Source organism: Heterodontus francisci, chromosome 6 (assembly GCF_036365525.1).
Source record: "Heterodontus francisci isolate sHetFra1 chromosome 6, sHetFra1.hap1, whole genome shotgun sequence".
In the NCBI taxonomy this organism is placed as follows: domain Eukaryota; kingdom Metazoa; phylum Chordata; class Chondrichthyes; order Heterodontiformes; family Heterodontidae; genus Heterodontus; species Heterodontus francisci.
The window spans coordinates 5,954,150-5,979,781 of NC_090376.1; the positions used below are offsets into that span (position 1 = coordinate 5,954,150).

At 49.3% G+C, this 25,632-nt stretch overlaps 1 protein-coding gene across 1 annotated transcript in view; it reads right to left on the minus strand.

The window, feature by feature from the left end:
• The window catches only part of lamtor1 (late endosomal/lysosomal adaptor, MAPK and MTOR activator 1), a 37,693-nt gene that overhangs the window by 6,931 nt on the left and 5,130 nt on the right, over nucleotides 1–25,632 (minus strand). Inside the window, exons 2-4 of the mRNA XM_068033030.1 lie at nucleotides 18,622–18,773; nucleotides 5,511–5,588; nucleotides 3,046–3,169 (exon numbers count right to left, since the gene is read on the minus strand). Of these exons, the coding sequence (XP_067889131.1) occupies nucleotides 3,046–3,169; nucleotides 5,511–5,588; nucleotides 18,622–18,773 (354 nt within the window). The remainder of the gene's footprint in view (nucleotides 1–3,045; nucleotides 3,170–5,510; nucleotides 5,589–18,621; nucleotides 18,774–25,632) is intronic.

The following is a 25,632-nucleotide window of genomic DNA, read 5'->3' on the forward strand; positions in this document are numbered from 1 at the left end:
TGTCTATAGATATTTTAAAAAGTGTGTTGGTCCTATAGGAAGTGAGTCTGGGGAATTAATAATGAATAATGAGATGGCAGATGATTTCAACAGGTATTTTGCATTGGTCTTCACGATAGAGGATACAAGTAACATCCCAGAAATAGCCTTAAATCAGGAAATGGAAGGGAAGGAGAAACTCAAGAAAATTACAATCACCAGGGAAGTGGTACTAAGCAAATTGTTGGAGCTGTGTGACAAGTCCCCAGGTCCTGATGGACTTCATCCTAGGGTGTTAAAAGAAGTGGCTAGAGAAATAGTTGATGCGTTAGTTTTGATTTTCCAAAATTCCCTAGATTCGGGGAAGTTTCTGTTAGATTGGAAAATAGCGAATGTAACTCCTTTATTCAAAAAGGGAGGGAGACAGAAAGCAGGAAACTACAGGCCAGTGAGCTTAACATCTGTCATGTGGAATATGTTATTAAAAAGGTTATAGCAGGGTGCTTAGAAAAATTCAAGGTAATCAGGCACAGTCAACATGGTTTTGTGAAAGGGAAATCAACTTAGTGGAATTCTTTGAAGTAACAAGTGCTGTGGATAAAGGGGAACCAGTGGATGTTTGGTACTTGGATTTCCAGGAGGCATTTGATAAGGTGCCACAAAGGTTATTGCGGAAAGTAAAAGCTGATGGTGTAGGGGTAACATAATGGCATGGAAAGAAGTTTGGTTAGCTAACAGGAAACAGTAGGCATAAATGGGTCATTTTCTGGTTGGCAAGATGCAACGAGCAGTATGCCACAGGGATCAGTGCTGGGGCCTCAAATTTTTTACAATTTATATAAATGACTTGGATGAAGGGACTGAAGGTATGGTTGCTAAATTTGCTGATGACACAAAGATAGGTAGGAAAGTAAGTTGTGAAGAGGACATAAAGAATATAGATAAAGTGAGTGGGAAAAAAATCTGGCAAATGGAGTACATCATCAGAAAATGTGAAATTGTCCTTTTTTGCAGGAAAAATAAAGAAGCATATTATCTAGATGGTGAGAGATTGCAGAGCTCGGAGATGCAGAGGGATCTGGGTCTCCTGGTGCATGAATCACAAAAGGTTAGTATGCAGGTACAGCAAGTAATTAGGAAAGCTAATAGAATATCATTTATTGCGAGGGGAATTGAATACAAAAGTAGGGAGGTTATGCTTCAGTTATACAGGGCATTGGTGAGACCACATCTGGAGTACTGTGCACAGTACTGGTCTCCTTATTTAAGGAAGGATGTAAATGCGTTGGAAGTCGTTCAGAGAAAATTCACTAGACTAATACCTGGGACGGGTTGTCTTATGAGGAAAGGTTGGACAGGCTAGGCTTGTATCTGCTGGAGCTTAGAAGAGTAAGAGGCAACTTGATTGAAACAGAAGATCCTGAAAAGGGTCTTGACAGGGTGGATGTGGAAAGGATGTTTCCTCTTGTGGGAGAATTGAGCACTAGGGGGTCACTGTTTAAAAATAAGGGGTCACTCATTTAAGACAGAGATGAGGAAAAATTATTTCTCAGAGGGTCGTGAGTCTTTGGAACTCTCTTCCTCAAAAGGCAGCAGAATCAGAGTCCTTGAATATTTTGAAGGCAGAGGTAGATAGATTCTTGATAAGTGGGTGAAAGGTTATTGGGGGTAAGCGGCAATGTGGTGTTGAGGTTACAATCAGATCAGCCATGTTATCACTGGATGGCAGAGCAGACTAGAGGGGCCGAGTGGCCTACTCCTGCTCCTAATTCCTATGTTTGCACAAGGAGGAACTCCTTCACTCAGAGGGTGGTGAATCTTTGGAATTCTCTGCCCAGAGGGTGGTGGAAGCTCAGGCACTGAGTAAATTCAAGACAGAGATTGATAGATTTCTAGTTGCTAATGACATCAAGGGATACGGGGACAGTGCAGGAATATGGCATTGACGTAGATCAGCCATGATCTAGAATAGAGGAGCAGGCGTGAAGGGCTGAATGGCCTACTCCTGTGTTCCTATTCGAGTATTGTTGCAGCGCATTCCATCAGATTCCTGACTTGTGCCTTGTAGATGGTGGACAGGCTTTGGGGAGTCAGGTGGTGATTTACTCGCTGCAGAATTCCCAGCCTCTAATCTGCTCTTGTAGCCATGGTATTTATATGGCTGGTCCAATTAAGTTTTTTGGTCAATGGGAGCTCCCAGGATGTTGATAGTGGGGGATTCAGCGATGGTAATGGCATTGAATGTCAAGGGGAGATGGTTAGATTCTCTGGTTGGAGATGGCCATTGCCTGGCACTTTTGTAACAAGTAACATTCACACCACACATCAGCCCTATCTTGAATGTTGTCCAAATCTTGCTGCATGCAGGATGCAGTGGTGTCAATATTCACTTTCTCTTAATATAAGAAAAAATGTTCTTTCCCCCTCTCAGGGCCTACGAGTGGCAAACACCCAGAGGCCATTCTGCCATTTCCATGATGCCTAACTGGCAAGCATGCCAGGCTGTCCGATTACACAGTATCTCATAGCTCATTGCAGCCCAGCCCCAGGGGTTTTATTACCGTCGGGCTTTGGGGACAGAACTCCCTGCATTTCTCCTGCCACCAGGGAGCGAGATAACATTCCCCAACAATAAAAAAAAACACACCAGTGGTTACATGCACCAACCTGAACCGTACAGCAGAATGTGTCAGGTCACATCACAGGACAGTTAATGGGGAGTTCTGTGATCAGCCTCGGTCCCTCAGCGAGAGGGAGAAGAAAACCAGCCCCTGCTCCTGTGCACACCAGCACCACCAACCCCCCACATCCCCCCACCCACTGCTCACACCAACTTCATTCATTCGCATCTCCCACCTGCTCATGATCTACTGCCTTTCTCCCACAAGCCCCACTCAACCCCTTGTCCTTTACACCTTCCCTCCCCACCCCACACCCCTCCCCCCCCCAACCCCAAAAAAACCAAGCTCCTCATTCACAAGGAAGCAAATGTGTTGGTACAGGGAGAGAGCACGTGACTGACCCACAGTCCCTCGCCAGTGCCGATGAGAGGGCAGTGCCACATACCTGCTGAATATCTGAAGGGGGCACAGGTTCACTGGCCAGCACCTGGTGTGGCTGGCTGGTTAATGTTGGCAGGGAGGTTACTCGCTTGCACTGTGTCGCACCGCTGATCATCGCTAACCTCGTGCTGATAAAAATAACCAAAGTAAGTAAGTTACAACCCAGCTTAGCATAAAATGATAGAGCACAGAAGGCCATTCTGCCCATCACACATGTGCTGACTTTGAAATTAGTCCCACTTCACCCCACTCTTTTCCCACCACCCTGTAAATTGTTCTCCTTCAGGTATTTATCCATTTCCTTTTGAAAGGAAAGGAACGGCGATACAGTTCCAAGTCAGGATGGTGTGTGACTTGGAGGGGAACTTGCAGGTGGTGGTGTTCCCAAGCAGCTGCTGCCCTTGTCCTTCTAGGTGGTAGAGGTCGTGGGTTTGGAAGGTGCCGTCGAAGGAGCCTTGGTGTGTTGCTGCAGTGCATCTTGTAGATGGGTACACACTGCTGTCACTGTGCGTCAGTGGTGGAGGGAGTCAATGTTTGTGGATGGGGTGCTAATTCAGCAGATTGCTTTGTCCTGGATGGTTTTGAGCTTCCCGAGGGTTGTTGGAGCTGCACCCATTCAGGCAAGTGGAGAGTATTCCATCACACTCCTGACTTGTACCTTGTAGATGGTGGACGGGCACTGGGGAGACCAGAGGGGAGTTACTTGTCACAGAATCACAGCTGTTGTCCTGCTCTAGCACTTTCTGGGGCTGCTCCAGTTGAGCTACTGGTCAATGGAAAGCCCCAGAATTCTAGGAGGCAATGGAGACAGAGAATGGCCACAGATATTCTGAGCCTCTACATCCACAGGGAAGTTTTGGGACTGATCCTGAACTTCTTGACAACGTTAATCCACGTGCACATCACCCTATCGACAATTAATCTCAGGTAAGGATACGAATGTCAGGAAGCTCTGAGACACCAAGGGCCAATGGAGAGGCAACGTGAGCAGAAACATCCCAATGACAGCGATTATAGAACCCCATTGCTTCTGGCTACAATAAAAAGCAGAGAATTGGAGAGTCACGTTTGCTGCGCTACAGCTACATGAGAGACAGCTTTTATAATTCACTGCAATCTCTCCTCTTCTTCCCAAAATGCACCAGCCAATTCAGCTCTGCTCTTCCTCCCCCTCCACACAAAGCAGCTGCCAAACTATCCCCAGTGAATGTAGCATTCCCCTCACTCCCCTCAAACTTGAAGGCATTGTCCTTTGGTTATGAGGAATAGGAGATCAGGCTTGTATCCACTGGGGTTTAGAGGAGCAAGAGATGACTTGATTGAAACAGATAAGATCCTGAGGGGTCTTGACAGGGTGGACGTGGGCAGGATGTTTGCCCTTGTGGGAGAATCTAGAACTAGGGGTTAATTTAAGATAGAGATATGGAGAAATTTTTTCTCAGAGGGTCGTGAATCTTTGGAATTCTCTTCCTCAAAAAAGCAGTGGAAGCAGAGTCTTTGAATATTTTTAAGGCAGAGGTAGATACATTCTCAATAAACAAGGGGGTGAAAGGTTATCGGGGGTAGGCGGGAATGTGGAGCTCAGGTTACAATCAGATCAACCATGATATTATTGAATGGTGGAGCAGGCTCGAGGGGCCTACTCCTGCTGCATGTTTGGTACATGTTTTCCAGACGCGGTAACTCAATGAAATGTCTCCAAGCTGAGTGAGCACTGACAGGGAGGGAGGGATGGGAGGTAAACCTGACATTATCCACACAACTTACCCACGGGGGTGACTGATCTGGAGGAAGAACCCTGGCCAACAACCACGGGCACTTACAACATACAATACAGAAACAGGCCATTTGGCCCATCAGGTCCATGCCACTGTTTATGCTCCACGAGCCGCTTCCTACCCCTCTTCATCTCACCCTATCAACATATCCTTCCATTCCTTTCTCCCTCATGTGTTTATCTAGCCTTCATGTGGGTCAACTCAGCAGTAACTGAAGTCCAGATCAGATTGAGCGCTCATCCGTTGACTGGATCAAGTTCATCTGGGGTAATTGCCCCTGGTTGTCAGCCCCAGTGGCTCACTCCATAGGGCTCTCACTTTCCAGTCAGAGGTCATGGATTCAAATCCCACTTCAATGAATTAAGCACAAAATCCAGGTTCTCAGTGCCAGTTCAGAGGGAGTGCTGCACTGTCAGAGGTGTCTTCTTTCATATGAAACATTAAAGAGAGGTTTCGTCTGTCCTCTCAGGTGGGCCTAAAAGATCCCACGGCCACTATTTGAAGAGCAGCATGGGGAGTTCTCCAGGCATTCCAACAGAATTTCTATTGAGCTGCACCAAAAAACACAATTGAGGTCATCATTCATCTCATGGCCGTTTGAGGGATCTTCCTCTGCAAAAAGGCTGCCACATTTGGCCATGAGGGAGTTTATTTACATCAGGATCTTTGAGAATAAACAGCTGCTCCTCACCTGTACTGCCGTGCTCGATCCATGTATTCGTGCTGCTCCATACCCTGCGAGTCTGCAGCCGACACATCAATTATATTACTGGGGATGGAAGGATGAACACATTAGCAAACTACAGCAACGGATTATTTTGTTCTTGCCCATCATGTACTGTGTGCACGGTTTGGCTGACTTGCTCACAGGCACCTGCCCATGCGGTAACAGTAGTAGGTGTCGTGAGCAGGAGGTACCAAGGCACATTCAACCAAAACAGCAATCAGACAAATCACACGCACACAATTACAGGCACACCCAGGAAGAGACCAACTGGTTCCATTCTCTCAGGGCCGCCTAGTCGGCACCTTAACACCCTCCACCCACTCTGGGTAAAGAAGTTTCTTCTGAATTCCCTATTGAGATTTAATTGCGACTATACTTAGAAAAAAAGCTTATCCTTATTAAACAACAGCAGGAAGGTCAATAACCAGAGGACACAGATTGAAAGTGAGACGAAGAAACTTGTCCTACACAGAGAGTTGTGATTTGGAATGCTTCGCCTGAAAGGGCAGTGGAAGCGGATTCAATAGTAACTTTCAAAAGGCAATTGGATAAATACTTGAAGGGGGAAAGAAAACACAAAACAGCTATGGGGAAAGAGCAGGGGAGTGGAACTAATTGGATAGCTCTTTCAAAGATCAGTACAGGCACGATGGGCCGAATGGCCTCAGTCTGTATTGGTCATTCTATGTCTTATCACCCCTACTGCTTGTCTCTACCACAAATGGAAACATCTCTATATCTAAACCACCAAGCCCAGCCGGTTAAATCTTTCTGGTAGGTTGTAACCCTCTCAGTTCTGGCATCATCCTTGTAAATTTTTCTTTTGCACCTTCTCCGGTGCCTCGTTGATAGGTTGAAAGGCTCTCCAATGATGCAGGCCCCAAGCTAAATGAGTTTGAATCAGTCACAGCAACATCCAAGACGCATAGAGCAAAAAAAGGTCTCTGCGGCATTTAGCACAGAAATGATTGACCTTCAAGACTGCCAGGGTCTCTGACAAAATCATTCATACATCAAAGCATTACAGTTTGAAGTTAAGTGCATTTAGGAAGAGCAGAGAGAACTTGACTTCATCTAAAAACCAGTTTTTTTCCTCTATCTAACCCTGTTTTTCTTTTTTGCAGCCATCCCCATTTTATACCCCAGGCCCCTTTTATGTATTTTATGTCGAGGGGGACTTTATCTTCCAGGCCCCGCTTATAGACATTTTAAAATAACTATTAAAAACAGAATAAAACAAAAACTCAAATTAAAATGCCATTCTCAGCATCGACGATGCACTCCAGCCCCTGCGGTGCCCACCGGTCACGGAAGGCCTCAAGCGTACCGGCAGACACCGCATGCTCCTCCAGGTAAACCCGGGTGCGAACGCAATCGCGGAAGAGAGGCAGGCAATCAGGGAGGACAGAACCGCCCCCCCCCCCCCCACCCGACGGCCCGCAGCCTGGACCTGTGAATTGCCACCTTGGCCAAGCCCAGGAGCAGACAGACAAATTCCTCCCGGCCCACGCCCCTCCGCACCAGGTGCCCAAAGATCAGGAGCGTGGGGCTGCAGTGCAACCAAAACCTGAGGAGCAGCCCCCTCAGATACTCAAAGAGGGGCTGCAACCTCGCACACTCCATATATACGTGGAACATGGACTCGTCCAAGCCGCAGAAATTACAGGTGGCCTGGGAGTCCGTGAACCTACTTAAAAGTCTATTGCACGGGACTGCCCTGTGCAACACCCTCCACCCCAGGTCCCCGATGTAAAGGGGGAGGACTCCGGCAGAGACCCCTCCACCGGGCTTTCCCCTCGCCGCCAGATGGCATCACGGACCGCCAGAGCATGTCCAGCCGGCTGACGAGGGCGAGGAAGTGGAGAGTGTGCAGGAGCAGCCCGTACAGGAAACCCCTCCGCACCGATTGGAATGGCACGGAGGGCATTTCCGACAGGCGGCTCGCGTTGTGCGGGACCGGCTCCCACGGAGGGTTTCGGAGCCTGGGTCCAATGAGCAGTTCCGGCCGAGCAGGGGTCAGCTCGGCCGGGAGCGCTCCCTGCTCCTGAGCCCCCTCGTTGCCCACAGTAAGGGGTGTACTGGGGGCTTCGGTTACTCCTCTGCCTGAAAGTCTGGCCCGGAGCCAGCCGCACGGACAGCCTAGGCACTCTCCTCCGCCAGCAGGGGAGCACCCTGACTGGAGGTGACCACGTCCCAGACTCTGAATAGATCCCGGAAAAAGACAGGCAACTCCCTCAGAGGCGCGGCTAATGTTCTCCGCTGGGAGCTGTGTGTCGTCTTAAAGGCAGTGCCACTGGCGGAAAAAATATGTTGCCAGCGCACACCATCTGTGAGGACCATCGACGTACAGGTATTTCTGCAGGGTCCAAAAGCAGAGAGTCGCATCCTGGGTGCGGACGCACACCAGCGACCGGCCGCCCACCTCAACCGGGAGACTCCGGACCACAGCAGAGACCCAGTGTTTCCTCTTGCCCCGGAAGAAATCGACGAATTTCTTCTGGATATTGGTGGCGAATGCAGGGGGCGGGTCCAAAGCAATCAACTGGTACCACAGCACCGAGGCCACCAGTTGGCTTATGACCAGCGCTCGGACCCTGTGGGAAAGCACTCGGAGCAGTCCTGTCCAGCGCTCCAGCCGAGTGGTGACTTTCGCCTTCAACTCCTGCCAGTTTGCCGGCCAGGCTTCCTCAGCGGGGCAAAGGTGGACTCCCAGATAGAGGAGTTGCGTGGTGCTCCACGCAAAAGGTGTTAATTTCTCTGGTAGGGAGTTCACCCGCCACTGACCCACCATGAGTCCAGAACATTTCTCCCAATTGTTTCTTGCTGAGGACGCAACAGAAAAGGTCTGCTGGCAGTCGCGCATCCTCCGCAAGTCAACGGGATCTGTGATTGCGAGGAGCACGTCTTCGGCATAAGCCGAGAGGATGTCCCACGTGGCCGGCACGCGCAGAGCCAATCCCGTCAACCTCCTGTGAAGCAGGCACAGGAACGGCTCCACGCAGATGGTATACAATTGGCCCGGACATGGGCCATCCCTGATGCACTGCTCTCCCAAAGCGAAGGGGCACCGTCAAGGACCCTGCGGCAGCATATAAAGGTCGGACCTGGGCCACAAAATGCGGCCCGAGTCCAAAAGCGCGCAGAGTCCCGAAAAGGTATTCGTGACCCACCCTGTCGAACGTGTTCTCCTGATCAAGGGAGAGAAAGGCGACCGACAGAACAGTCCTCTGGGAAAGATGGATCAGGTCCTGGACCAGATGGATGTTGTCCTGGATGGACTGGTCGGGGTGGATCACGTGGGCCAGCACAGAGCCCAGGCAGATAGACATAGCCCGGGCAAAGATCTTATAATCCGGACTGAGGAGGGAGACCGGACGCCAGTTATTAAGCAAGCGGTGATCGCCCCTCTTCGGCAGCAGGACAATGACCGCCCTGTGCCATGAGAGGGGCATCTCCCCAGTCGCCAGGCTTTAACTCAGGAGCCGTGCATGATCGTGCGCCAGAACATCCCAGAACGCTGAGCAACTCCACAGTCAGCCAGTCAAGCCCCAGGGATTTGCCCCTCGAGAGCTAATGGAGGGCGCCGGTCAGCTCCGCCAACGAGAGAGGAGCCTCCAATCCTTTGGCACCCTCCAGGCTGACCTTCGGCAGGTCCTCCCACAAAACTCTGCGTGCGTCCTCGCTGGACAGATCCAGAGAGAACAACGCACTGTAATAGGTACGGACCAGGAGGCCCAATCCCTCCGGATCAGTGATGTAGGATCCATCGTCAGCCAGCAGCTCGATGAGCTGCTTACGGACCCCCCGCCATTTTTCCAGCGAGTAGAAGAAGGGTGAGGCGCAGTCCAAATCTTCCAGGATCTGGATATGTGACCTCACGTACGCTCCTCGGGACCCTATGAGCTGTAGGTCCCTCAGCGGGCCCTTCTTTTTGTAAGTCTGCCACAGGGCCGGGTCCGCAACGGCATGACCGAGGCGTGTCTCCAAGTTGAGCACCTCCCTCTCTAGGCGCCCGATCTCGGCTTCCACAGCCTCAGCTCCAGCGACCCAGGTTCAGTTCTGGGTACTGCCTGTGTGGAGTTTGCAAGTTCTCCCTGTGACTGCATGAGTTTCTGCCGGGTGCTCCGGTTTCCTCCCATAGCCAAAGACCTGCAAGTTGATAGGTAAATTGGCCATTGTAAATTGCCCCTAGTGTAGGTCAGTGGTAGGAGAATGGTGGGGATGTAGTAGGGAATATGGGATTTAATGTAGAATTAGTATAAATGGGTGGTTGTTGGTCGGCACAGACTTGGTGGGCTGAAGGGCCTGTTTCAGTGCTGTATCTCTCTATGACTCTAGGTCGACCCCTTTGAGTACTCCTGACAGAAGACGCGGATGTGAGTCTTGCCCACATCCCACCAGAGCGTCAAGGAGGGGAAGCCCCCCTGCTTCCTTCTCTAGTCAGCCCAGAATCGACAGAACAAGTCCTGGAATCGCTTGTCCTCCAGCAGCCGGTTATTAAAATGCCAGTACGTGGACCCGCCCCAAAATGTAGAGGCGGTCAATTCGGACCTCCAAGTGAAGGCGCTGGAGTCGGGATGGAGATTCTGCCAGACGTCCACCAAGTTGAGGGAGCTGATCAGTTCCCTCAACTTCTCTACTAACGCTTGGCCGCGCTGGGGACCGGAACGATCCCCCACCTCAAGAGTACAGTTAAAATCACCACCCACCCCCACACTCGCCGTTATCAAAAGAGCTCAAGAGAGCGGACACTTCTTCGAAAAGGCGCGTACACGTTCACAAAGTGGAGCAGCACATTACCCTGGTGAATGGCGAGGTGGAGCAAGCAGCCCGGCACAAGCTCCTTGACCCTCAAGATCTCCGGCTGAAAAGTCAGGGGTAACAAAATAGCCACCCCACTAGAAATAGGGGTGAGGGGACTCATGTAGACCCCACCCTGCCACTCCAGGAGCCAAGTGGCTTTGTCTCTCGGAACAGTGTGCGTTTTCTGTGGAAAGCTCACCGCGTATCACCCTTCCCTGAGGAAGGAGAAATTGTGAAATCTGCGGTGAGACCCCCTGCTGCCGTTGATGTTGAGACTGGCTATGGTTATCTTCATGTCAAAAGTACTCTGAAACCCGTTACCAACACCTCACTGTGAGGAGGGAGCGGAAGTGCACCTGGCCTTCCACTCCCCCAGCAACCCATTGAGGAACGCATTAAACCGGCACCTCTCAACCAGTTTCAGGCCCACGCCCTTCCCTGCTTTGTTGAGGGCGGCACGGACGGACCGGATGATCAGCACCAGATTCGACCAACAGCAGAGGGCGAGCTGAACTTTATTGTGGCAACCCCTGCAAGCCGAAAGGAAATCCGTGAGTTCTGCTGTGGAGATGAGAGGAGACTTGGTGGGAGGCACGAGGTACTCCACCACCTCACTGGCGATGGCATCAAGATTGTCCTCCATGCCTCAGAGTCCCGGTCCTCCTCAGGGCCGCCAGCGGCCAACACACCCACCACACACTGTGGGGCGGATGTTCCGGCTGTACCAGCTGGTCCCACCTCCGTCATGATCCCACCCCCAGGATCGATGGCGGAGGAGTCCTCTCTGGGTTCTCCTGTGGAACTAGAGACTGTGGGTACCAGCGGTTCAGGACACCCCTCCACCTCCGTTCCCAGGCCAATGAGCGGTACAGGGGAGATGGAAGTTCCCGACTCCAGAAATCCAGCTGGAGTCAAGACCGGAGGCGGAGAGAGGAGGCCACATCCCGCTCCGCCAGTGCCCACAGATCCAGCAGATGGGGTAGTATTTTCAATTATAACTGGGTCGGATATCTCCCGGTTGGGGGTGGATTATAGCCGGGAGGGCCGACCCTTTGGGGCCTTGTCCTCCCCTCCACTCAGGGCACCCGACCCAGTAGCAGAATGGGTGGCTGCTCCAGGAACATCCCCAGGCTCCCCAATCACAAGCAGGGCTCCACTTGCTCCTTCAGGAGGGGCTGCATGTACAGGGGTCTCCCCCTCCCCTCCATCCTGAGGGGTAGGGAGCTCCTGCCCAGGCTTTGCAGCCTTGATGTTGGTGGCGGCAGGGGGAACCTGGGGACCCGAACCAGGAGACAGCTCCCCTCCAACAGATGGACCCTGCACCTCAGGGCCCTGAGTTACCTCCGTGGAGGGGTACCTTCTCTTTTTCCTCACTAGGGCACGGAGGCTCAGAGACCTCCATGTCATCAGGGGCCTCTTCCTCCACACCCTCCTTTTGCCTGGTCACCCTAGGCCTGAGCCCAGCCCTGGGGCAGGTGGATTCCCCGGGAGCGGGTTGTGCCACGGTGTCCAGGAGACACGCTTCTTGATGTTTATTTTTCCTCCACGCCTTCCTTCCACTCAGACGGGCACCCCCCGCCCCACTGGAGGCCATAAAAACCACAGCCTCCGGCACCAACTGAACGGTGTCTGGTGGAAGTGTAGGGGGAGTGGTAGGAGGTGCAGCGGCACCACCCTGGGCCTCCGAGTGGGAGTTGGAGGCCCGTGGGTTGCAGCAGTTCTTCTGAACATGTCCCACCCCCTTGCAGACATGGCAGCGCGCCCCGTCCGAGGTCCAGAAAACTTGGTAGGCCACCCCCTGGAACTTGTCATTAAATTGGCCTTGTGACCTCCTCCCATGCCAGCTGCATAAATAACTGGCGATGGAAGGAGTACGCATGCCAGAGGCTGTTCTCAAGACCGAGCGGGACTGGGGTGAGCCCTGTCTTTACTTCCCCCCAGATGGTGCACGTGGGGAAGGAGGAGCTCACCAGGAATGATGGGCGGGACATTTGACAAAATGACCCATTGCACAATGTCCTCCAGGGGGTCCACTGGCAGAAAGGTCCCACCCACGGTGAGCCGCTCGCTCAGGATCAGGGACAACGCCGGCTTGGTCTTCAGGAAAAACACAGCCTTCCCATACATTTTAGAGACAGCAATAGCCAAAGGGCTGACAACCTCAGCCATTACTTTCACATATGCCTCTATTGTCATGTTCGGGTGGCCGTAGCTCTTTATCCCATGCTTTGATGTAATTAGCACCAATTGTGGTGGGGCAACAGGTGCAGCCGCAGCAGCCTATGTGCGGGAAGGCCCCACTACCGAAGAGGGGCTTGCCATGGGGTCGAAAAGCCACGCCCACCCTTAAAAAAATAAAGCAAACAAAGTTTTCGACTTTTAAAAACTTAATATGGTGGGGCGGGGGTGGGGGAGGGGAGTGGAGAAGGAAAGGGGTGAAAAGGACAAGGAAAGGAGAGGATTGGTGGCAGACTGTTGGAAGGGAGAGAAGGGCTGCGAGGATGTTGCTGTCGTGCGGTGTTTGGAGTACCTTACTGCAGAGTCCACAGTCCAGTCTTCCAGTCGGGAGGGTTCTTTGCCCAGGTCAGCTAGAGCCGCCCAGGTGTCTCCTTTTCCTGCTGTTCTGTAAAGCCTTCCTTCAGCCAGGCAGCTCCAGCCATCTTGAGCCATGCAGTTAGGGTGGGGAGGGAGCTCCCTTTGTGCAGGATGGAAGGTAAACACAAGAGCAAATACAGGGGCTCCCTATAGAATTTGGCAGCCCCACCCCAGGATCTTCAGGCACCTCCTCCCCCAACAGTCCAAACAACCAACAGTTCCCTGGTGCTCCAACACCCACCTCTCCAAAATAACTTGCAGGTCTTCTTTGTTCTTTGAAAAAGAGCAAAAGTCCCAAAGTTGAAGCTGTAAATTGCAGCTCTCTCCTCCCCAGTCCCAGCTCCGGTGCAGCTGGTTCACCTAATCGCACACAGGAAGTGCTTCAAAATCTCCAGCCAATCCCATGCTTTACCTGCCCTGGGAGTGTTTGATGGGACAGTGTAGAGGGAGCTTTACTCTGTATCTAACCCCGTGCTGTACCTGTCCTGGGAGTGTTTGATGGGGACAGTGTAGAGGGAGCTTTACTCTGTATCTAACCCCGTGCTGTACCTGTCCTGGGAGTGTTTGATGGGGACAGTGTAGAGGGAGCTTTACTCTGTACCTAACCCCCGTACTGTACCTGTCCTGGGAGTGTCTGATGGGGACAGTGTCGAGGGAGCTTTACTCTGTATCTAACCCCCGTGCTGTACCTGTCCTGGGAGTGTTTGATGGGGACAGTGTAGAGGGAGCTTTACTCTGTATCTAACCCCCGTGCTGTACCTGTCCTCAATGTGGACTCAAGGAACAAGAGGTACTTGATGCGAATGCTCCCGCAGTTTCTGTAAATTTCTGTTAAGTACTGGTGTCCGTTCTAAATAGGTGGGATGGGGCAGTGAGTGGGATGGGGCAGTGAGTGGGATGGGGCAGTGAGTGGGATGGGGCAGTGAGTGGGATGGGGCAGTGAGTGGGATGGGGCAGTGAGTGGGATGGGGCAGTGAGTGGGATGGGGCAGTGAGTGGGATGGGGCAGTGAGTGGGATGGGGCAGTGAGTGGGATGGGGCAGTGAGTGGGATGGGGCAGTGAGTGGGATGGGGCAGTGAGTGGGATGGGGCAGTGAGTGGGATGGGGCAGTGAGTGGGATGGGGCAGTGAGTGGGATGGGGCAGTGAGTGGGATGGGGCAGTGAGTGGGATGGGGCAGTGAGTGGGATGGGGCAGTGAGTGGGATGGGGCAGTGAGTGGGATGGGGCAGTGAGTGGGATGGGGCAGTGAGTGGGATGGGGCAGTGAGTGGGATGGGGCAGTGAACAGAAATCACAGCAAATGAATCTAATGTACAAAATCTGAATCAACAGGACACACGCAGCCATGACACTGGCCTAGTCATTCTATGTAGAAGCCAATCACCATAGCTGCTGATCAACCGCTCACTCTGAAGGGATACAGATGTTCATTTTGTGCAGAATAACACGGTCTCAACAAATACACTGGCCCCTCCCCCAAACACAATCCCCCACTGCCAGTGATGCAATGTTCATTCCTCACTCCCATGAACACAATCCTGCCATGAAACCAAAATCAAATGGAAGAAAGCATGAAAGTGTGTTGTAAAAATCCAACTGGTTTGGGAATCAACTGCCTTTACCTGCTCTGGGCTCATACAGGACTCCAGTCTCTCCCACCGTGTTGTTGACTAAATACCCTCAGGGATGGACAAGTGTTTTACCAGCTTTACATGCATCCCAGAAACCTAGATTTTTTTTTTTATATATATATAAAAGTCACCGTTAACCAGTGACCCGTTACAACCGGTGCTCGTAGACCTTTGCAAAGTGGAGTTTCGACGAATGGCCGAGTCTCCATACCCAGCCCACATGATGTGATTAATCAGCTGTAGAGTCAAGTTAGCTGATCTCAGTGGCAGGGGGGGAAAACGATGCTATCTGCAATTAGTCTCCTGCAGGATCGCAGTCTCAAAACCATACAGCACAGGTGGTGGCCATTCAGCCCATCCAGAATAGAAATACCTAACTGGAAGAGGGCTCATTTTAGCGAATTGAGGAGGGGTGGGGTGAGGTGAGGTGGGGGGGGGGGGGGGGGGGGTGGGTAGATCTGGCCAAGGTAAATTGGAGCCAAAGACTGACAGGCAGAAATGCAAATATGCAATGGGCAGCCTTTAAAGAGGAGACAGTTCGTGTACAATTCAATTACATTCCCACGAGGAGAAAAGGGAGGGTAACCAAAGCCCAGAGCTTCCCGGACCAAAAAGGAGACGTACTGGTGGAGGCAGAAGGCATGGCTGAGATACTAAATGAGCACTTTGCATTGGCGTTTACCAAAGAAGAGAACATTGCCAAAGCTACAGTAAATGAGGTTGCCAGAATACTGAATGATATACAAAATAGATAAGGAGCCACGAGGCAGGCTGGCAGTATTTAAACTGAAGTCATCACCCGGAATGGATGGGATGCATCCTCGGTCGCAGAGGGAAGCAAGGGTAGAAATTAGAGATGCTGATCACAGCAAGGGGGTGAAAGGTTATAATGTGGAGAAATCAGGTCAGCCATGAACTTACTGAATGGCAGAGCAGGCTTGAGGGGCCGAGTGGGCTACTCCTACTTTGTATGTTCGTACCTTCCAATTCAGCTTATACTTGGGGGGAAAGGGGCGTTCAAGGACTGGACAACTGCAAAGGAAAGTTATCGGGGGTAGGTGGAAATGTGGAGTCATCAGTTCAGCCATGAACTTACCTAATGGCGGAGCAGGCTCGAAGGGCCGAGTGGCCTACTCCTGCGCCTAATTCGCATGTTCGTATGTCCAAAAATAAAGATAAACCTGACAATCACAGGTATGTCAGTTTAATATGTCAGTGGTCGCGAAGCTTTTAGAATCAATAATCCATGAGAAAATCAACAGCCACTTGAGCATGGATGGACTGATGGAGAGCCAGTGCAGATTTAAGGGCAAATCGCATTTGACTAACTTGATTATAGAGTTTTTTGATGCGGTTAACAGAGAGGGCAGTGCAGTTGATGGACTTAAGAGGTGTTTGGCAAAATATTCGGCCTGTTGGCAAATTTGAAGGCCATGGGATAAAAGGGGCAGAACTGGCACGGATACAAAATTGGCTAAGGGATAGGAGGGTGAATGGCTGCTTTTGGACTGGAGGGCGGTATACAGTGGAGTTCCCCAACCTTGATTACTAGGACCACAGCTGTTTTCTAAATGTACACTTTAATGACTTGGAATTGGGTATACAGGGCACAATTTTTAAATTTGCAGATGACATGAAATTTACAAGTGTAATGAACAATGAAGATAGCAAAAGACTTCTGCTGGTAGAATGGGCAGAAAGGGCAGGTGAAAAACAAGGCAGAAAAGTGAGGGGATACATTTTGGTAGGCAGAATGAAGAAAACAGTACATGCTAAATGGTACAACTTTAAAGTGGGTGTAAGACGTGAGACACCTGGGGGCATGCGTACACAAGTCTTTGACAGATAAGAACTTAAGTAGGAGGAGTGGCTCTTCGAGCCTGCTTCGCCATTCAGTAAGATCAGGCTGAGCTACCTCAAATCCACCTTCCTGCATATTCCCACATCTTTTAATTCCCTTAGTACCCAAAAATCTATCAATCTCTGAGCATCCTCAGCCGAGGTACAGAATTCCGAAGATTCACAACACTTTGAGTGAAGAAATTTCTCATCAGTCCTAAATGGACATCTTATCCTGAGACTGTGACCACATGTTCTAGATTCCCCAGTCAGCAGGAAACAGCCTCTCAGCATCATCTCTGTCAAGCCCCTAAAAAGATTTTATATGCTTGAATGAGATAATCTCACTCTTCTAAATTCCAAAGAATATAGGCCTAATCTACTCAATCTCTCCTTATAGGACAATCCCTTCACCCCAGGAACTACTCGAGAGAACCTTTGTTGCACTCCATCCAAGGCTAGCATTTCCTTCCTTCGGTAAGGAGATCAAAGCAGTACTCAGTACTCCAGGTGGGGTCTTCTTCACTCCAATACTCCAAACCCTTTGTAGTAACGGCTAACAAACCATTTGCTTTCCTAATTGCTTGCTGTACCAGCATGTTAACTTTATGATTAGCATACAAGGACTCCCAGTATTTCCTAGACTCTCACCATTTAAAAAAAAAATTCTGCTTTTCCATTTTTCCTTCCAAAGGTTAAAAACACAGTTAAGAAAGCATATGGGCTTTATAAATAAAGAGAGTGTACACAAGTGAGGAAGTTATGCTGGTCTTGTATAAAACACTAGCACAGCCCCAGCTGGAGTATTGTGTCCAATTCTGGGCACCATACTTTAGGAAGGGTGTGAAGGTTTGAGGAGGTACAGAAGAGATTTATCAGAATAGTTCTAAATATGCGGGATGGACTGGAGAAGCTGGGACTGTTCTCCTTAGAGCAGAAATGGCTAAGGAGATTTGATAGGTGTTCGAAATCATGAAGGGTTTAGATAGAGCAAATAAAGAAAAGTTTTTCCAATGGCTGAGAGTCAATAACCAGAGGACACGGATTTACGATAATTTGCAAAAGAATCAGAGGTGGCATTGGGGGGAAAGAAACGTTTTTATGTAACAAGTGGTAAGGATCTGGAATACAATGCCCAAGAACGCAGTGGATATAGACTTAATAGCCTTCAAAAGGGAATTGGACAAAGACTGAAAAAAATTGCATAACTACAGGGAAAACTGTGGGGCAGTGGGGCTAACTGGATTGGCTCTTTGAAAGAGCTGGTGCAGACTCAATAGGCCGAATGGCCTCCTTCTGTGCTGTACAATTCGGAGTCTGACATATTTTGCAGAGGACTCTGCTGTATTGTAGGAAAAACCTGCAGGGCAATGGGTAAAGAGCAGCATGTTGGGGGGGGGGCAAGGGGGGGCGTTGCAAGACTCCTTCAGAGAGCTGGCACAGGCACGATGGGCCGCATGGTCTCCTTCTGTTCTCTAAGATTCTATGACTAGTTACCAATCAAGTGAATTTCTACCCTTGCCCTGCATAAACTCAACAGTTCACTGGACTGCTTGCTCTTACTTATTACTGACAAAGAGACTTTCCAAAGAACCATATGCAGTTTTGTTTATTTAAACAGGGAACTGTGTGCAAGAAATAGCAGAGTGGTCAGTACATTCAGCCAACACCTGTCGCAGGCTCAGACACACTTAGTGCCCGCACAGGGTATCCGGTAACAACACGTGATGGTGGGAGAATGGAGGGAGAGGGGAACCTGCTGACAGTTCCCTAAACGCTTTGCCAATTGGATGCTCTGCACATCTCATCATAAAGCCAGTCAACAGCTGTCTGAGGACGTGCGGGGTGGGGAGTGGGGGGGTTGGTGCCATCTCTAAGTGAGTCACTGCCTCACCCAATGACGACACACAGACTGGTCCCGGCATGGTGTTTCAGGTTAGGAGCTGCAGCTGATCATCCTCTTCCTTTCCCAAGTTACGGGGCACTGGAGACAAATACTGCCATGGCTGCAGTCAGGGAACTTAGCACAAATCAGCAATGGAATCTGGGATCATCTCCAGAGCACGCAGATCAAGAGTCACATGGAGGGTGGGGGGTACTCTGGTTGCTCTTTTTGGGGGCAGGGGGAGGGGCATGACCCTTGCCCTGCGCGCACGCTGTCAGGGTGGGGACGGGACACTCACTGCACTCTCTCTGGACAATACTCACTGTGCTGTTGTGGTGAGGATAGTGTTGAGGAGAGCTTGCTCATCAGGGAAGCGGGACGAGAGAATACTGGAGCAGGCCGGGTCAGTCCCACCTGATGATTTGCTGGATGGGTTGCTGACTGGGATAAGCAGTGGCTTTTCTTCCTCGCGACCCTGGAGATGGGGAAGGGGGGAAAAAAAAAACACGAAACCTGAGTAGGGAAGAGTTTACACTCTGTCACACTGACCCCACCCACGCCTGCACACGTTTACAAACACTATCCATCAGCACTTAACCTTGTAAAAATATCTCAACACCACCACCTGTGTTAAGGTCAGCTGATTCCAGGTTCCGCAGACCCCTAATGTTGTTATCTCCTATCTAGATTATTCAAGACAGTGATAGATTTTTATTGGGCAAGGGTATTGCAGTCAAGATACAAAATAAGCCATAAGCTAACAATGACGGAGCAGGCTTGAGGGACTGAACAGCCTCATTCTGCTCCTATGTTGAGTGAAGTCTTGCAATGTTGACTCTTGGATCCCAGTAAATGACATGTACACCAGAACCAAACGCAAGCTTCTCAACTTTACTAAGGACTCTCAGTTGAGATAGAATAGAATCGAGCATGCACATGAAAGTACAGATCAATCGCTTATATTATTAAACAAATTTAGCACCATGTACTTTTTTGGGGTGCAAATGTCACCTCCTTCTTGAACCACTGTAGCGTGTGGGATCTAGGTGCACCCACAGTCCTGTTAGAATCATAATGTTACAGGAGGAGGCCATTCGGCCTATCAAATCCATGCTGACTCTGTAGAAAAAAAAATCGAGTGAGTCCCATTCCCGGTTTATCTCCATTGCCCTCCAAGTTTATATCCCTCAATTGCCCATTCAATTTCCTTTTGAAATCATCGATGGCCTCCACCTTCTCCACTATCCTCAGAAAGGGAGTTCCAGGATTTTGACCCAGCGACAGTGAAGGAACGGCAATATAGTTCCAAGTCAGGGTGGTGTGTGGCTTGGAGGGGAACTTGCAGGTGGTGGTGTTCTCATGCAGCTGCTGCCCTTGTCCCTGTAGATGGCAGAGGTCACGGGTTTGGAAGGTGCTGTCGAAGGAGCCTTGGAGAGTTGCTGCAGTGCATCTTGTAGATGGTACACACTGCTGCCATTGTGCGTTGGTCAAGGGAGTGAATATTAAAGGTGGCGGACGGGATGCCAATCAAACAGGCTGCTTTGTCCTGGATGGTATCAAGTTTCTTGAGTGTAGGAGCCACACTCATCCAGGTAGTGGAGAATATATTCCATCACACTTCTGAAGTGTGCCTTATAGATGGTGGACAGCAAGAATCCAGAAGGCTGTGTTGCCTGCCCGGTGCCAGGGTTTTGGACATCTGCGCAGGGCTGGAGGGGAACTTGCAGTAGGAAGGGGAGGGTCCAGTTGTTGTTGTCCATGTGGGTACCAATGACAGATAGGGCAGAGTAAGAGGTTGTGCATAGAGAGTATGAGGGGCTAAATTAAAAAGCAGAACCTCAAAAGGTAATATCTCTGAATTATTACCTGAGCCACGAGCAAATTGGTGAAGGGTAAATAGGATTAGAGTATTAAATGCGTGGCTCAAAGATTGATGTGGCAGAAATGCGTTTCGATTCATGGGGCACTGACAGCAGTACTGGGGAAAGTGGGAGACGTACCATTGGGACAGTCTTCACCTGAACCATGCTGGGACCAGTGTTCTGGCAAGTCATAACTAGGGTGGTAGATGGGGCTTTAAATGAAATAATGGGGACGAGGGATCAAGTGATAATTTAGAGAGGAGAAGGCAAGAGAGCAAGATAGCAACAAGGGAATTGATAATCTGAATGTGGCAGGAAGGGAAGATTAGGTGGGGGGGGGGGGGGGCGCGGGGGGAAGCAAAACTGCTAACAGGAAGTAGAATAGCAAGTGAAATTAGATGACAGACAAAGCGAAGGCAAGCATCAAATAGGATCAGAATGCAGAATAATGTTAAAAAGACAAAGTTAAGGGCACTCTATCTGAATGTAAGCAGCATTTGCAACAGGGTAGATGATTTAAAGGCACAAATAGAGGTAAATGGGTATGATTAAATTGCCATTACAGAGACATGGTTACAGGGTGTCCAAGACTGGAAACTAAATATTCAAAGATATTCAATCATTTTGGAAGGCTAGGCAAAAATTAAAAGGGGGTGGAGTAGCGCTCTTTAGGGATGAAATCAGTACATTAGTGAGACAGGATCTTAGATGGAAAGATCAAGATGTAGAATCAGCTTGGGTGGAGCTAAGAAACAGAAAGGGGCAGCAAACGTGGGTTGGAGTTGTTCATAGGCCACCAAAAAGTAGTGGAAATGTTGGGCATAGTCTAAACCAGGAAGTTAGAGGTGCATGATACATGGGTAATACAATAATAAAGCACGACTTCAACTCACATACAGACTGGGTAAACCTAATCAGCACTGAGGTTGTGGAGGATGAATTCCTGGAGCAGGTACGAGATGGGTTTCTGGAACAGTAAATTGAAGAACCAACAAGGGACCAGGCTATTTTAGATTTAGTATTATGTAATGAGGAAGGGCTAATTAATAACCTTGCTGTAAAAGAGCCTTTGGGAAATAGTGACAATATGGTAGAATTTTACATTAAGTTTGAAAGTGATATCGTTCATTCTGAAACTAGGGTCCTGAATCTGAACAAACAAAGAACAGTACAGCACAGGAACAGGCCATTCAGCCCTCCAAGCCTGCGCCGATCTAGATGCCTGCTTAAACTAAAACCTTCTGCACTTCCGGGGACTGTATCCCTCTATTCCCATCCTATTCATGTATTTGTCAAGATGTCTCTTAAACATCGCTATTGTACCTGCTTCCACCACCTCCCCCAGCAGAAAGTTCCAGGCACTCACCACCCTCTGTGTAAAGAACTTGCCTCGCACATCCCCTCTAAACTTTGCCCCTCTCACCTTAAACCTATGTCTCCTAGTAACTGACTCTTCCACCCTGGGAAAAAGCTTCTGACTATCCACTCTGTCCATTTTCAGAGCATGACAGCCCCCCATTTTACTTTCATTTTTAGTTGTTTTCTTTTTTACAACCTTTTTTTGCATTTATTTCATTTCATCTTAGTTTGTTCAGTTTGCTTACCCACTTTTTTTTTCATGTTTGCACTTGCTGCTGTTCAATATTCAGTCCGTTAACACCTTTTCTGTACTAATGCTTTGTCTTTCAACACACTATTAACATATTGTTTGCCTTTGCTCCATGACCTTTTGGTCAGCTATGTGGCCTTTTCCAATCTACACCTTCTCCTTTGTTATCTCTTGCCCCACCCCCACCTCACTTGCTTATAACCTGAGACATTTTTAATATTTGTCAGCTCCAAAGAAGGGTCACTGACCCGAAACGTTAACTCTGCTTCTCTTTCCACAGATGCTGCCAGACCTGCTGAGTGGTTCCAGCATTTCTTGTTTTTATTTCAGATTTCCAGCATCCGCAGTATTTTGCTTTTATCTTCAGTACTACAGCTGGAATGTAGTCAGGGTCCATAACATTTGTTGTATTGAGTGCCTTCAGGCGTTTCTTGATATCACATGGAGTGAATTGAATTTTCTGAAGACTGGTACTTGTGATGCTGCAGACCTCATAAGGGGACCAAGATGGATCATCCACTCGGCACTTCTGGCTGAAAATGGTTGCAAATGCTGCAGCCTCGTCATTTGCACTGACATGCTGGGTTCTGCCATTATTGGGGATTGGGGATGCTTTTGGAGCCTCCTCCTCAGGTTAGTTACTTAGGAACATAGGAGCAGGAGTAGACCATTCAGCCTGCTCTGCCATTCATGGCTGATCATCTACCTCAACACCACTTTCTCATGCTGTCCCCATATACCCTGGCATTAGCACCCAGATATCTATCAATTTCTGTCTTGACAGGCAGAGAGATCTGGGCATACAGGTCCATAGGTCACTGAAAGTGGCAACGCAGGTGGATAAGGTAGTCAAGAAGGCATACGGCATGCTTGCCTTCACTGGTCGGGGCATAGAGTATAAAAATTGGCAAGTCATGTTGCAGCTGTACCGAACCTTAGTTAGGCCACACTTAGAATATTGCGTGTAATTCTGGTCGCCACACTACCAGAAGGACGTGGAGGCTTTGGAGAGGGTACTGAGGAGGTTTACCAGGATGTTGCCTGGTCTGGAGGGCATTAGCTATGAGGAGAGGTTGGAAAAACTCGGATTGTTTTCACTGGAACGACGGAGGTGGAGGGGCGACATGATAGAGGTTTACAAAGTTATGAGCGGCATGGACAGAGTGGATAGTCAGAAGCTTTTTCCTAGGGTGGAAGAGTCAGTTACTAGGGGACATAGGTTTAAGGTGCGAGGGGCAAAGTTTAGAGGGGATGTGCAAGGCAAGTTTTTTTTTTTTTTTTACACAGAGGGTGGTGAGTGCCTGGAACTTGCTGCCAGGGGAGGTGGTGGAAGCAGATACGACAGTGATGTTTAAGAGACATCTTGACAAATATACGAATAGGAAGGGAATAGAGGGATATGGGCCACGGAAGTGCAGAAGGTGTTAGTTTCGGCAGGCATCAAGATCGGCGCAGGCTTGGAGGGCCAAATGGCCTGTTCCTGTGCTATTCTTTGTTCTTTGAACATGCTCCATGATTGAGCTTCCACAGTCCCTTTTAATTGTCCACCACCATTCACAACTGGATGTGGCTTGACTGTAGAGCTTCGATCTCATCTATTGAGTGTGGAATCACTTAGCTTGATCTAAAGCATGTTGTTTCAGCTGTTTAGCATGTAGCCCTACGTTGTAGCTTCAACAGGTTGGCATCTCTTTCTTAGATATGCTGGGTGTTGCTCCTGGCATGCCCTCCTACACTCCCCATTGAACCAGGTCCCCTGGCTTGACGGTAATGGTAGAGTGAGGGATATGTCGGCCATAAAGTTACAGATTGTGTTTGAATACAATTCCACTGCTGCTGATGGCCCACAGTGCCTCATGGATGACTGGTTTGCAGCTGCTAGATCTGAATCTATCCCATTTAGCACAGTGGTAGTGCCAAGCAACACAATGGAGGGTATCCTCATTGTGAAGACAGGACCTGATCTCCACAAGGACTGTGCAGCAGTCACTCAATCAATATTGTCATGGAAAGATGCATCTGCAACAGGTAGATTGGCGAGGACGAGGCCAAGTAGGTTTTTCCCCTCGTGACCTGTCACAGGCCCAGTCTGGCAGATATGTCCTACAGGAGTCAGCCAACTCAGTCAATAGTGGTGCTACTGAGCCGCTCTTGGTGATGGGCACTGAATTCCCCAACCCAGAGTACATTCTGTGCCCTTGCTACTGTCAGTGCTTCTTCCAAATAGTGTTCAACATGGAGGAGTACTGATTCATTAGCTGAGAGAGCAGTAAGTGGTAATCAGCAGGAGGTTTCCTTGTCAGTGTTTGATCTGCTATGAGACTTCATGGGGTCCAGAGTCAATGTTGAGGACTCCCAGGCCCCCTTCCTCTTGACTGCATACCACTGTGCTGCCACCTCTGGTGGGTCTGTCCTGCCGGTGGGACAGGACATACCCAGGTATGGTGGTGTCTGGGACATTGTTTGTAAGATATGATTTGGTGAATACGACTAGGTCAGGCTGTTGCTTGACTAGTCTGTGGGACATCTCTCCCAATTTTGGCACAAGTCTCCAGATGTTATGAGGACTGCATATGGTCAACTGGTCATTTCCAGCGCCTAGGCCTTGGTTTTACATCTCATCCGAAAGATGGCACCTATGACAAAGTGCTGCACTCCCTCAGTCACGGCACGCGGAGCATCAGCCTAGATTTTGGGGCTCAGGTCCCTGTAGTGGGCCTTGAACTCACAACCCTCCATCTCAAGACCGAAGTCCTGCACACCGAAGCACAGCTGGCACAATCAGTGGGACTGTATTGTTAGAGCAAGACACAATATAGGGATACAATAACTGGATAAACAACCCAGGGATTGAGCATATCTTGTGGTCAGGGACAAGAAAAAAACCATAAAAATCTGCAAAAAAAAAAAAGATAATGTGCCCTTTGTTTTATTCATCCATGGGATTTAGGCATTGCTGGCAAAGCCAGCATTTATTGCCCATCCCTATTTGTCCCCAAGGTAGTGAAGGGCCAGCTTTTTGAATACAACTGAGTGGCTTGCTCACAGGGCAGTTCAAGAGCCAACCACATTGACCCCAGTGGGTCTGGAGTCACATATAGGCCAGACCAGGTGAGGACATCAGTGAACTAGGTGCGTTCTTATAAGAATCCAGTAGTTTCATGGTCACCACTACTGATACTAAATTTTTATTCTGGATTTATTTAATAGAATTTAAATTCCCAAGCTGCCATAGTGGGATTTGAGCCCATGTCTGCAGATCATTAGTCCAGGCCTCTAGATTACTTGCCCTGCAACATTACCACTGTGCTACTGCACACACCCTCAGACCCAGTTAAGAATCTAAGATCTCAGAACAGACAAAAAAAGGAGTTTAACAGCAGACTTCGGACAGGTTTAGAGAGCGAGCGATCTGGGGAACAGGGGGCAGGACTGGGAAAAGTGAAAATCAGTTCAGGGATATTCCCAGTTTGGGGGAAAACTTTAACCAAGTCTAACAATGAATAATCCATGCTTCTTCAGCTAGTGCGATAATCATTGCTGCTCTGAATTTATGCCACTCTTCTCAAGCCTAAATCCATCATTCCACACCTGCTTCCTGCTCTGAATCAGAATTTACTGACACGGTCATCTGCTCCAACTCACTTTCCCAGAATTTCAATGATTGTTCAGCTCATTCATCCCTTACTTCAAACCCAAGCTTGGAGTCACTCGATCAATAACTGAAGCTTCATTCATGTTGATTTCCAAACCAGACTGAAAATAGCAAGTTTAGAGAGGAAGTGAAAAAGGAAACCAGTGGTGCAAAGAAAGAACTGGCAGCAAACAAAAGGGAATCCAAAAGTCTTCTATAAGCGTATAAA